Source organism: Acipenser ruthenus, chromosome 54, assembly GCF_902713425.1.
Source record: "Acipenser ruthenus chromosome 54, fAciRut3.2 maternal haplotype, whole genome shotgun sequence".
NCBI classification, from domain to species: Eukaryota; Metazoa; Chordata; class Actinopteri; order Acipenseriformes; family Acipenseridae; genus Acipenser; species Acipenser ruthenus.
Window position 1 is genome coordinate 8,236,610 of NC_081242.1, and position 14,602 is coordinate 8,251,211.

Consider the following 14,602-nt stretch of genomic DNA (forward strand, 5'->3'; position numbering starts at 1 on the left):
CCTCTCCTCTTTACTCTCTCCTCCCCCTCTCCTCTCCTCTCCTTACTTTGTTTAAAAGAATAGAAGCACACCCAGTGAGCAAGGCATTGAGCAGCCCCACATCCCGCTTCACTATTAGCAGCACCTAGTGCAGTGTGAAAAGATGAATTAACCCGTTCTAGTGCTAGATTGTACATGTACACAAACAACTGTACCTACAAAATGCCCATCTGTTACACTAGTTTTGTGGTTGTTTTAGACCACACACCAAAACAATACAAGCAGATGCGTTACCAAAATAAACAGTGCTGTATAAACTACAGAAACTCGATGCTGAATGGTTTTATAGTCTGTTACGTCAGAATTGTGTTTAATGCATAAGCAGTTGCTTTGCAGACTCAACAAAGACTGCAGTCCTCGTTTAACCACTGTGCAATCAGCCCTTAGTCGCTGTGATGTTGTTGTTCATGGAATTTGAGCGTGCGTACCGGCAATGCGTAGTAATTGGAAAAGTGTAATACAAAAGAATTAAAAACGGGCTCATCCGGGATTTGAACCGGGGAACCTCTCGCACCCGAAACTATGCTACCCAGCTCCTGGTCCAGGCCCTGGTACTCTCCCGCCTAGACTACTGCAACTCCCTCCTGGCTGGCCTCCCTGCGTCCGCCACCCGTCCGCTCCAGCTCATCCAGAACTCTGCTGCCCGCCTGGTGTTCTCTCTGCCTCGCTTCGCCCACGCTACTCCACTACTCCGCTCGCTCCACTGGCTCCCGATCACCGCTCGCATCCAGTTCAAGACTCTTGTACTCGCCTACAGATGCCTTGACCAGACTGCACCCAGCTACCTCCAGACCCTCATCTCTCCCTACACCCCCACTCGACCTCTCCGCTCCGCCTGCACTAGAAGACTGGCTCTACCTCCGCTACACTCCCCTGCCTCCAGAGCCCGCTCCTTCTCCACCCTTGCTCCGCAGTGGTGGAATGACCTTCCTACAGATGTCAGGACTGCCCAGTCCCTGACCACATTCCGGCGCCTCCTTAAGACTCACCTCTTCAAAGAGCACCTGTAGAACTCCTCTGTTTGTATCCTGGGACACTATCACCCTTCATTCAAATGTGCTTTATTTTGCTCTTATCTGCCCCCTATTTTACTGCATTTAGTCCTGTACTTCAGAATACTGTAATCTGCCAAGTGTTTAACCTGTAGTACTTTGTATTTAATCACATCCTGATGTAACTATCACTATTTAATCATATCCTGATGTAACTATCACTATTATCTGCTGTATTATTGAATTGTGGCTTGTCACACTTGAACAAAAATGATTGTATTTCTTGCTCTTATTTTATTACTTGTATTGTAACACTTGAATGTATTTTGTATTTGCTTGCGATTGTAAGTCGCCCTGGATAAGGGCGTCTGCTAAGAAATAAATAATAATAGACCAACGAGCCAGTGTCTGCCACTGTTTTGGTCCCCCGAGTTTCCAAAGAAGTGCAGACCTAGCTGTTCTGTTAGATGGGAGACGTTTTTCTATTGGGTGTACCTGTCGAGAGCACTGTAATTTTGCCGTGTCTCCGAGCTGTGTGCTGTTGCCTGTTTGGGCCGTCTGACTTCTTTAACTGGCGGCTAGCATTTCTATGGGCATCGAGAAGCGGTCGCTATAAATGAGGAAAGTAGTTTAGGTGGGATTTCGTTTTGATATGTTAGGAATGGATCAGTTAGTCAGCATGTACTTCAAAAAAATAAATAGAAAAAAAGGAGGCTGGGTTTCGTTGTTTTGCAAAGGATGCACTGCAACGTCCGCTCACAGAAGCAGTCCCACTACTGGTGCGACACGGGGGTTTTGACCTGCTCCGTTCCCGACCTGGGCCGGTTCACCCCTCCTTAGACGACCTGGCATTCACGAGCTCCCCCAGATATGCCATGTCGATGCCGTGCTAAGTGCGGACTCCCGATCGGCACAGCCAGTTGCAGCACAGAGCTCCCGTGCTCAAGCGATCCGCCAGCCTCAACCTGCCCCTGTAGCTGGGATTACAGACACACGCCACGGCGCCCGGCGTGAGCGAGAGCGACTAGAAGGCAATTCAAACCCCCTTGTCTGAAATGAGAGCGAGAGTACTCGTGCAGTTCACTGACGTGGCAGCTTTTAATGCCGATTGCATTAAAAGCATTGCCGGGTCCTGCTGTAGCGGTAAAACACTGTGACCAGATGAATGAATTGAAAAAGTGTTACGTGAAACACATGTGAATCCTAGTTTTCGTGCTGCGAATTTAAAAAAAAAAAGCAGCACTATAAGAATGCCAAAAAATAAAGGTGGTTGCGTTGGCGAGTATTAAGCCCCCCTCCTCTGAGGTGTCAGCTGCATTCCGCGCCGGCAGACGGAACGGGACTCTGGTCATGCTGCGCTTATTTTGCTGCCAGAGACTGTATCACACACGCGTCGGCCGCCGGCTAAAACCGACAGCTGGCTCGTTGGTCTAGGGGTATGATTCTCGCTTTGGGTGCGAGAGGTCCTGGGTTCAAATCCAGGTTGAACCAGTTTTTTTTTTTTTATTAATTGTTTTGTACTATACTGTTTTCGATCCGTAAACCGACATTACCCTGGACAAGTGAGTCGGCTAATAAATAATAACAATAATAATAATTACGTTTTTCTTGTTGTCACGTATATACGTGATATTTTTGAACACGTAGTTACGTCATAATTTAATTTCTCGTAAATACGTGTTACTTTGTCACGTATATACGTGACATTTTTGAGTGCAGAATCTGACCAGTTCATAGAAGGTCATTGGATAAATTGGTCACATTCTGCACAAGATCTGCGCAGAATTATCTCCGTGAACGCACGCTGACACTGTATTCACTTCAATGCGCAAGCGCAGCTGTAACACGCGAGAGCGACGCTGGGAAATGCAGTCTTTCGATTTCACTTCAATGCGCAAGCGCAGCTCTAAGACGAGAGAGCGACGCTGGGAAATGCAGTCTTTCGATTTCACTTCAATGCGCAAGCGCAGGTGTAAAAAGAGAGAGCGACGCTGGGAAATGCAGTCTTTCGATTTCACTTCAATGCGCAAGCGCAGCTGTAACACGAGAGAGCGACGCTGGGAAATGCAGTCTTTCGATTTCACTTCAATGCGCAAGCGCAGGTGTAAAAAGAGAGAGCGACGCTGAGAAATGCAGACTTTCTATATTCACTTCAGTGTGCATGTCCCGAGGGAACATCAATTAAATGCAGGTCCCCTGTTCCCCGCGGTGCACGAGTGTTATGTGGCCGCGCTGGAGTTCCACGAGCTCGGGGTGAACACCTGCTCATCCCCGCGGAGCTGCACGGGGGTTCGCCTGGGTTCCGTGTCTCGAGGGAACATGCTTGCTGATCATGATCATGATTATGATCATGTGTGATAGCAGAAATAGACTAATCATACTAAGAGTTTTAATGTGATAGCAGAAATAGACTAATCATACTAAGAGTTTTAATGTGATAGCAGAATGATAGACTAATCATACTAAGAGTTTTAATTCACTGTGTTTTGATTATTAAGAGTTTTAATTCAATGTGTTTTGATGATTTCTGTGACTTGTATAACCTGAATAATGATATTATATGAAGTTTGGTGTTAACAAAATATTAAATTTACAGATGTTGAACTAACACACTGGAATATTGCCAAGGGTCAGCAGCCCTGTTTTCCGAGAAGTGCATGAGTCAGCGACATGAGAAAAAGGACACTGTCTCAAAAGATAATATTTTGGGACAGCGATAATTCCTCTTTTCTCATCAGTCACTTAGTATTCTCATGTTCGGGGAATCAACCTTGTGGGACCTCACAAACACTCTCTCCCTAGCAACTAGAAAAATCAACCAATCAGAGAGGTCGGTAGACAACAGTAACAAGAAAACCACAAGGTTGGTTTGAGCTGAATAAGGGAGATAAGAATTACCACAAGTCATGAACTCTGTGCAAAAACTGATTATATAAGGAACTGTTTGACTAAGTGTATTTTTGAGCTTTCTTTGCGGTTGCTTGCAGAGTCTGTGTTACTTTGTTGAATGCTCCAGTCTGCAGACTAATAAAATGTGAGTTGCTCCGACTTGTCTCTGTCTCAATCGTTCTCTCAGTACGGGACCGGTGCCTGCTCGGTTGTATGCAGAAAATTCCACCACATATATGGCGACGAGGAGGGGATCCTAAACTCCGTCCGCTGATCGTCCCGGGAAACGGAGTAAATCACCGGTGAGACCTAATCCTTAAACTTGGGTCAGGACGCCCGCAACTGAGAGGGTTGGCGGAGTCCGCTCCAAATCTGGCTGGGGGCGTCAGTGAGGCGGATAAAGGATCCCGAACAAAACAGCCCTGCTGAGGCGGTGAGTAGAGACAATCTGGACCAGCGATTTGATTAGGAAATACCCCAGAGAACTACAAGGCTGACCCCGTGTGAAACACGGGAGACCAAGTAGTCAGGGCAGGCCCCCCAGAGAACTACAAGGCTGACCCTGTGCGATACACAGGAGACCAAGTAGTCAGGGCAGACCCCAGAGAACTACAAGGCTGACCCTGTGAGCAGAGCAGTTTACGGAAACTGTTGCTGGCGCTACACAGGAGACCAAGTAGTCGGAGCACTGTGAGGCTGTGATCACTAACCCCCACGACGGTGAGACAGATTATGAGAGAACTGTCATAGCACTGCACGGGATGCGCAGGTTGTGATCTAACGTAGAAAGCCACAGTGGCTTGTACTAGTACAGGGAAAGGAACCAAATTGAATAGACGTCTTACTGTGAGTTGTGAATAACTTGTTGTGTATTGTGAAGTAATCTCGTGTAATCTCTTTCTTTTCTTTCTTTTTTCTCTCTTTCTCTCTCCTGTGGCCACGCTCGAGCATTTGTGTGTGTGGCTGTTGGGTATATGTCAGGATATAACGTAGTAAAGTGTAAGAAGAATACGTATAGTATAGAGAATATTTGGCAGAGGACTGAGGTCCAGGTGTTTAAGTGTATACTGTATAAACTAACCATAGGAAAAAGTTCATGTCAGTGGACTGGACGAATAGTAGATTCATTTCCTAAAAAAAAATATTACAGTAAGTGTGCAATTTGTGTTAAAATTGGAGGGTTTACAGTTTGGCAAAACAATATAAAATTAGAAAGTGCGTGTCTGAAAATAGTAGGATCTGTAGGTGAGATAATGGGTGCGGCAAAGAGTAGGGCGACCAATGTCGACTGTAAAAGTCTGACAGGATGTCAGAAAAAATTACATGACAGATGGGGATCAGGTCCCCTGGGACAGAGTGACTTATGGTACGCTAAATCCAGCTTCCCCTTGGGAGGAACATTGAGTGTAACTAAGTTAGCCACTTGCAAGAATGAGTTACAACAGTGGGAGAAACGAAAGAAAAAGAGAAAGGGGAGGATAGATTGGGAGAGCTTTAGGAAATGGGAGAGGATGGCGGAGGAAGAGTTAGAAAAACAGGAGAAAGGGAAAAAGGAGCTTATGATGCAGACAGTGCAGGATAAGAAAACAAGTAGGAACAAGAAGCTAGAACGCCTGGCACCCCCTCCCTATTGCAGCCACACTTCCCCCTCTGCACCGCCCCTGCCTGAACACCGAGAAGAGAGTGAGAGTGAGTCTGAGGAATCAAGTAGTACTGTGACGACCAGTTCCAGATCAGAAGGCGAATCCTCAACTCCGACCAGCCCCAGCAAGGAGGAAGAGAAACCGTCACCAATCAAGACAAGATCAAAAGAAAAGAAGAAGGAAAAAAAAGAGGTCGAGGCGTTTCCTTTAGTAACCTATCCTAACCCACAGCCCAGACCACCACAAGGAGATGGAGGGGCAGGGAACTGGACCCCAACTATTTCTGTACAAAGAGACTGGGATGTGGGGGAAATGAAGGAAATAGCAAAAGACTTGCCAGACCATCGCAAAGACTCTGGTCAGTTTGAAACCCAGGTACAGGCACTGGTTCAAATGTACCGACCTAGCGCAGCTGAAATAGGGCAGGTGTTGCGCCGCAAACTGGGATTGGACTGGCCGGCTGTTAGCGGGACTTTTGATACAAGATTGTTGTACCCAGATGGCCCTAATGACGGGGCATATGATCGACAATTAAAAGAACTGTTAGAGCGGATCATAAAAAAATGGCCCGTATTACCAGACTGGACTATGATACATAATTGCAAACAAGGGAACGACGAATCATGGGATGATTACTATGCCCGCTTGTTAAAATGTTATCGAGATCACAGTGGACTAAAACCAACAGATGCCCACTTTAATGAAATGCTGAAAACTGTTATCATGAATGGTATTAAACCCGATCTCAGAGGATCTGTAGCCCAGTCCTGTATTGGCTGGGAAACAAGAGAGTTGGAACACCTTTTAACGCACATCGTGCATCAAAACCGACAACAACTGGCAAAAGTACAGAAAAAGAAAGAAGAAAAAGAAAAGGAACAGAAGAAACTACAAGGAGTGCAATTACAGTACTATCAAGCACAAGCAGGCGGACAAAGAGGAAGAGGGGCGGGCAGACGAGGAGGTGGAAAGGGACAGCAGCCATGGCAAGGTAGGGGCCCAGTGGGTCAAGGTTACAATAACGGTGAATGTTTTACTTGTGGAAAGTTAGGACATAGGGCAAGAGATTGCCCTCAGGGGACTGAGGGAAACAAACAGAATTGACATAAGGCAGGAACGGCAGGGAGACAATTACAGGATAGCCAAACACAGTTAATATGCCCTTTAATGTTTAAAAAACAGACAAGCCCAGAAGTAGTATTAGAAGTAGAAGGTAAAGAAATAACCTTTTTGATAGATACAGGAGCTGCAAGATCAGTAATAAAAAAGGAAGATGCACCGCATTTGGCATTGTCTGACGACTCTGTACTAACAATAGGAGCCTCAGGCCAAGCTAATAGGGAAGTGCTCACGAAGCCAGTCAATGTCAAATGCAATAAAAAGGTTGTGACGCATTCATTCATATGCTCTCAATTATGTCCAGTGAACCTGTGTGGTAGAGATTTACTGACAGCCCTCTGCATAAAGATAGAGTGTAACCCAGGAGGTATTATTGTTGACATACCTATAATGTACACAGATTGCACTCACCAATCTGATTGGCTTTATGCATGGGATTTGTTGCCAGGGAAGCGAACTGCACAGCTAGAACAGCTCACTGTTGAGATATGGGGACACGAGCCAGAGAGAATGCCTGCGTCACGAATGCACTGTACTGCACTCTATTCAAATGGACAAAGGGATTTTGAATTTGAAAATACGTGGTTTGAAACCACTGAAACCACCCCAGCATATGTAGAATATTTAGAAACGCAATATCTATATTGGTCGGAAGATTTTGCCGCACTCTCAATTATCTTAACCTCAGAGCAACAAAAGGTGTATGAAGTAAAAACAGGCGCTCCACATGTATCACTTGCAAAGCGACCTGGGTGTGCATGGAAGGATTTGGGTCCCTGGGTGCTCAAACTGTCGCAGCTGGGGGACTGGGTCACGGTGCCAAAAGGCGAGTTTTCCCCATCTGGGCAAGCATACCGGATGTTAAAAAGGGGGACTTGGGTTTGTCACCGGGTGATGCTTGAATTATCGGCTGCTCCAGATCCTCAACACCTAATGATGATGGGTGAGGGGGGTGAGCCGGACTGGTTGAAGGACATCCCCCAACAGCTGTGGCCCACCAGCAAGAATGATTTTGGCCTCATAAAAGACTGTGAGCCCCTGGTGGTTAAACCAAAAAGCACCCATCGACCCAAACAAAAACAATATCCTCTAGGGAGGGAAGCCATTGATGGCATTCGACCTCTACATGAGGAATTAGTAAAAAGGGGGGCTATAGTACCCGCAACCGGAGCCCGTTGCAACTCGCCAATCCTCCCAGTTAGAAAGGCAAATGGGGAGTGGCGATTTGTACAGGATTTACGTCTAATTAATTTGGCAGTACACCAAAGAACCCCTATCGTACCTAACCCGATCACTTGTCTCTCTGGTGTTCCGCCGTCTGCCAAATGGTTTTCTGTGATTGATTTAGCAAATGCATTTTATAGTGTTCCAATTGAAAAAGGGTCACAAGAGTGGTTTGCGTTTGTATTTGAAGGCAAACAGTGGACTTGGACTCGAATGCCACAGGGCTATACAGAATCACCGGCCGTGTTTAGTGCAGCGATGCAGGCAAATTTAGCAGGATTCATACCCCCCCGAGGGGGTACGTTAATACAGTACGTCGATGATTTACTGCTGTGTTCTGAATCCGTTGAAGCAAGCGAGATCGATACTAGGGCTTTGTTGTGTTTTCTTGCAAGAGAGGGGCACAAAGTTAACAGGCAAAAGCTGCAGCTCTGTAAAAGAGAGGTAACTTATCTGGGCCATCTGCTGTCTGCTGAGGGGAAGTCCCTGTGTAAAGACAGAGTTGAGGCAATACTAAAGATACCGCAGCCGGTTACCAAGAAACAAATGATGACGTTTCTGGGGATGACTGGGTATTGCAGGGCTTGGATACTTGACTATGCCACTAAGGCACAGCCTTTGCAGGATTTGATACATACTAACCAAATGAAAATGACTGACACAATTACTTGGACTACTGACAGTTTACAGGCATTTGAAGAACTGAAACAAGGACTGACTGCAAACCCCTGCCTAGGGATCCCTAACCACGAAAAACCCTTTAACTTGTATGTGTCTGAAAAGGACGGATTTATGTCAGCTGTGCTCACTCAGAGACATGGGGATAAACAGCGACCGGTGGGGTATTATTCAAAGCGCATGGATTCTGTGGTTAGAGGCAAGGTTGCCTGCATTCGAGCTGTGGCTGCTGCGTCGGAAGCGGTTAGCTGTTGTGTAGATTTAGTGCAAATGTCAGAATTGATAGTGCAGGTCCCCCATGCGGTCTCCGCTCTATTAAATCAATGCAAAACCGCACATTTAACTCCAGCCCGGCTCCTACACTATCAAAACGTGTTACTAACTATGCCAAATGTAACCATTCAAAGGTGTACCAATCTAAATCCTGCCACATTATTGCCAAATAGTGACGATGGGGAACCTCATGATTGTCAGCAAATAATAGAAATCGCGTGCACACCAAGACCAGATCTAAGAGATGAGCCTTTAGAGAACCCTGACCTTGTTCTCTATGTTGATGGATCTGCACAGCGGAATAACAAGGGAGAAGGGCTGGTGGCCTACGCAGTGGTAACTGACAGTTGTACTATAGAAGCAAAAAGGTTGCCCTCCCATTGGTCTGCTCAGGCCGCTGAACTAGTGGCACTCACCAGGGCGTGCCTCCTCTCTGAAGAACAGACAGTGACTATCTACACTGACAGCCGTTATGCCTTTGGAGTCGTACATGATTATGGGGCCTTGTGGAAACTACGGGACTTCCTTACAGCCTCAGGCAAGCCGATTAACAATGGTGAATTGGTAAAAAACCTCCTGGAAGCTATACAACGACCTAGGGAAATAGCCGTGGTAAAATGCGCAGCGCACACTAACTCCACTGACATTGTTTCCCTAGGAAACGCACGGGCAGATGCCGCAGCAAAGGCTGCTGCACAATCTGGCGATCCGGGCGAATCTGTGTATCTGTGTAACTCATCTGTTGTTGATCAGCCTTTCTCTTTACAGGATATTATAGATCTCCAGGCTTCGGCAGATGAGAAGGAGAAAAGAAAGTGGAAGAAGGAGGGGGGTAGAATAGAGGCCGGGCTCTGGCTGGGGCCAAACGGGAAGCCTATACTACCCAGAGCCTGTTATCCCCTAATGTGTAAATGGGCACACGGCCTTGACCACGTGTCAAAAGGAGGGGTGGTAAATTATGTATATAAATTCTGGTATTGTTTGGGGTTTACTGCTTTTGCTGAACAGTACTGTTCGAAGTGTGTAATATGTATGCAAAACAACATGGGGAAAGGGACTGGTGTCCCCATGGCAGCCCATCCAAAACCTAGTCAGCCTTTTGATCACGTGATGATGGATTTTATTGAATTGACACCCTGGCAAGGGAAGAAGTATTGTCTGGTTCTCATTGATATGTTCTCAAGGTGGGTGGAGGCATTCCCTGTAAAACATGCTTCTGCTCTAGCAGTAGCTCGTGTGTTGATCAAAGAAATAATACCTCGCTACGGGGTACCAATGAAGTTGAGCTCAGACAACGGCTCACATTTTGTGAACGAAATCATTGATTGCCTCGGGGACTCCTTCCACATTGACTTAAAGAGACACTGTGCCTACCGTCCACAAAGCGGGGGCGCTGTAGAGAGAGCTAACCAAACATTAAAAAGCAAGCTAACTAAACTTTGTGCTGAAACTGGGTTGGCCTGGGGCACCATTCTCCCTCTGGCTTTGATGTACATGAGGGGACGCTCTCATGCTGCACATGGTCTGAGTCCACATGAGGTTTTGACAGGAAGAGTAATGTGTATGCCTAATCACTTACCTCTTACCAGGCATCAGCTGACGCTCCAGGGATGTGACGACGAAATGGTAAATTACTGTGTTGCGCTTAACAATGTGCTTAAGGATTTCTTCTTTAGGGTGCGAGCTGCCCTGCCGGATCCAGCTGAAGGACCCGGACACAGCATTCGCCCCGGGGACTGGGTAGTGATCAAGGACCTCCGGAGAAGGTACTGGCACCAACAGCGCTGGGGAGGCCCGTTCCAGGTGCTACTAACAACACCAACGGCAGTCAAGGTTGCAGAAAGACCAACGTGGATACACGCCAGCCATTGCAGGAAGGTACCCCACGATCCTGAGGATGTACCGGCTATTGGAGCCCCGACCACACAGACCGTGGCCCTGGAATGATTGGGGTTTTCGACTCATGACTGTGTCTTTGCTCAGTGGCATTCTGTGTGTACTCCTTATTTTCATGATAACTGAACTCCCGGGAGACAGTAGCCACAGTATTAACGGTAATGATAGCCAACCTGGGATGAACAGAACAAAAAGGACACTCCATGTTTGGAGCAATGAACATGGCAGGAAACATGCCGACAATGGGTGGTGGGCTATGCTTAATCACTCTGTACGGAACACGTTGAACATTACTGAACCCTGTTATGTATGCTCCATTATGTCTCACTCAGCGGAGGAGCCTTTTCCCTTATATCCTGTGGAAGTCCCAACCAGTGTATTGGGCCCTGCTATGGCCGTCGTAACTGTTACTGCAGAAGGAGGATCAGACCGCGATAATTGTAAATTGATTGTGCATAGCATAACCTCATCCTGCCTCTCCTCCGGTTCCGATAACTCAAAAAGCCTATTGTCTATGTTCGACCCCACACTTGATACAAGTTGCTATGACAACAGTAGTCTCTTGATACATATTAGTTGGTGTGATAAATTGATAAGTAGAAAGACACCACAGCCCACTCCAATGGCCCAAGTGATGCCAAGAACTGCTCCCTTCACCAACAGAACGCTCTGCTGGTGTAGGGGGAACACAGCTGAAGGTAGATATATGGGTTTGTCAAACTGTGTAACTTACGTACATTACGTAAAACAGTCAACCACTGATCTCCTAAAGAAAACGAAGATGAGTGATTCCCTTCAAATTGGTGATACTTTAATACAAGCCTATCCCATAAAATTGGGCCCTGGTGAGAATGGGGCAGGAACGTTCATGAATCACTATTGGGTATGTGGACAGGCGGTTTATCTTAGCCTGCCAAAGCATTGGTTCGGGTGTTGTGCTTTCGTAACCCTCAATACCACTATGAAAGTGTTCAAGGTGAATGAATCACATAAGGTACACAAAAGAGTTAAGCGGAGTCAGTTTTTCTCCCCCAACGATGTTCCTCTTGATTCTCGCAGATCTGGAAAAGGGGATAAACTAGCGGGGGCATTATTCCCATGGTTTGGGGTGAGTCAAAATGCGCATGAAATTGATAAAGTAGCGTATGAGCTAGAAACATTGACTAACCTAACTACTGAAGGTTTCCAGATAATGCAGCCTGAGATAAGAGCCATCAGAATTATGGTAATGCAAAATCGAATGGTATTGGATATGTTGTTAGCAGAACAGGGGGGAGTCTGCCACCTAGTGGGGGAACACTGTTGCACATACATACCAGACGGAGATACAAATTTAACCGAAGTAGTACAGCATTTGTCTACACTCCGGGAACGTTTGGTCAATGAGCATGCTCATGATACTGGTTGGGACCCGTTCTCCTGGATCCAATCTATATTTGGGTTCTGGGGAACAAACCTGTTTCACTGGATAATATATGGGCTGGTTGTGATAATTGCATTAATAATATTAATCACTTGTGTGAAAAAGCTTTGTACTAAAATTTTGGATAATGCTCTAACTATGCCATTGCTTACTACTGAGAACTTGCGTAATGAAGATAATGACCCTTTCAGGGACATGGATGATGATGTTGTATAATTATTCTATCTAACAATAGTTGTAATAATATTTACAAAAGGAGGGGATGTGATAGCAGAAATAGACTAATCATACTAAGAGTTTTAATGTGATAGCAGAAATAGACTAATCATACTAAGAGTTTTAATGTGATAGCAGAATGATAGACTAATCATACTAAGAGTTTTAATGTGATAGCAGAATGATAGACTAATCATACTAAGAGTTTTAATTCACTGTGTTTTGATTATTAAGAGTTTTAATTCAATGTGTTTTGATGATTTCTGTGACTTGTATAACCTGAATAATGATATTATATGAAGTTTGGTGTTAACAAAATATTAAAATTACAAATGTTGAACTAACACACTGGAATATTGCCAAGGGTCAGCGGCCCTGTTTTCCGAGAAGTGCATGAGTCAGCGACATGAGAAAAAGGACACTGTCTCAAAAGATAATATTTTGGGACAGCGATAATTCCTCTTTTCTCATCAGTCACTTAGTATTCTCATGTTCGGGGAATCAACCTTGTGGGACCTCACAAACACTCTCTCCCTAGCAACTAGAAAAAATCAACCAATCAGAGAGGTCGGTAGACAACAGTAACAAGAAAACCACAGGGTTGGTTTGAGCTGAATAAGGGAGATAAGAATTACCACAAGTCATGAACTCTGTGCAAAAACTGATTATATAAGGAACTGTTTGACTAAGTGTATTTTTGAGCTTTCTTTGCGGTTGCTTGCAGAGTCTGTGTTACTTTGTTGAATGCTCCAGTCTGCAGACTAATAAATGTGAGTTGCTCCGACTTGTCTCTGTCTCAATCGTTCTCTCGGTACGGGACCGGTGCCTGCTCGGTTGTATGCAGAAAATTCCACCACAGCAGTAAATAATTACATTTGAGGGAATTCAACTAAGAGCAGTTCATCTTAAATTTTGTTTATAAGAGTAAATTCCATTAAGTTGTAAGTATAATAAATGGATAAGAACGATTTCATATAAGAGCAGTTACAAACAACGTGAATATGGATAGCTTTAAGAGTAAAATAAAAGTACAAAACACAGAAAATAGGTATAATTAAGAGCAGTAGTGGAATACGTCAAAGTGTGGAGCAGTTCAGTGCAAGTATAAGATGATGCAAGTACTGATACAATTGGGTGCCATGCAGTCCAGTATAGTGGAGAGTTGTGAGGTTTAGTAGAAGAACAGCTTGGCAATGGAGGTTGTTCATAACTGTGAAAATTATTTTTTTCTTTGACACAGATCCTGGAGAGAGAAATGCTCTCCCTCATGCTGAGGAAGGGTCGAAGGCAGAATCAGTTCCCATTCAAGAGGAGCTCTTTGACCAGGAATGGTGCAGGAGTCCAAAGCAGGCTCCAGAGCTGACATCTATTGAAGGGGAGGAGGAGAAACCTGGACTGGATCCTGTCCACGTTAATGAAGAGATCCCTGGAATTGAGTCGGTCATCATTAAAGAAGAGGTTCTTGAACTTGAATCTGACCCCATTGAAGAGGGGGGTTCTGACCACTTTGAAAGACGGCAGCAAATTCAAACTGGACAAAAACTGTATCGCTGCCCTGATTGTGGGAAGCGTTTCAGTACGTCAACGGAGCTGAAAAGACACCACCGAATTCACACCGGAGAGAAGCCGTATCATTGTAATGCATGTGGAATGAGTTTCAGTACTTCAGGAGATCTGAAAAGACACCAGCGAATTCACACAGGAGAGAAGCCGTATCGCTGCACTGAATGTGGGAAGAGTTTCACTCAGCTTGGAACGCTGACATTACACCTGCGAATTCACACCGGAGAGAAACCATACGGCTGCACTGCATGTGGGAAGAGTTTCAAACAGTTACAACACCTTAAAAAACACCTGCAGATTCACATGAGAGAGAGACTGTGACCTGTTTTCTGAAACGTCCCTGAATGAGTGTGAACTGGATGTGCTGGATAGTTTAGAGGACAAATGTTGAATGTGACTTGGAGCCACCTAATACTACTGTCTGGAAGAAGTGTCGGACTGTCCGTTCAGGACTGTGGAGTTTATATTGAAAATCAGAAGTATATAATCATTAGCTCTTCACACATAGTTTAACAATTTTATTAAAACGTTATGCATTTACTACCAATGCAGAGAGTATGGCAACATTTAAAATTTCGGCAGTAATAACTGTGAAGACTGAGTACAACATTTAGTGACAGGACAGACAGGCACGGTGCGGCACGTGA

At 45.3% G+C, this 14,602-nt stretch overlaps 1 protein-coding gene across 2 annotated transcripts; it reads left to right on the top strand.

The window, feature by feature from the left end:
- Positions 1 to 2,718: 2,718 nt before the first annotated feature.
- On the top strand, positions 2,719 to 13,176 carry LOC131723312 (uncharacterized). Of its 2 annotated transcripts, none has more exons than XM_059016927.1 (2): positions 2,719 to 4,353; positions 10,534 to 13,176. In XM_059016927.1, the coding sequence occupies exon 2, from the start codon at positions 10,755 to 10,757 to the stop codon at positions 12,390 to 12,392; it is 1,638 nt and encodes a 545-aa protein (XP_058872910.1). In that variant the 5' UTR covers positions 2,719 to 4,353; positions 10,534 to 10,754; the 3' UTR covers positions 12,393 to 13,176. The 2 variants fall into 2 exon arrangements, with proteins under 2 accessions (XP_058872910.1, XP_058872909.1); XM_059016926.1 differs by lacking the exon at positions 2,719 to 4,353 and adding an exon at positions 6,731 to 9,808.
- The last annotated feature ends 1,426 nt before the right edge of the window (positions 13,177 to 14,602 follow it).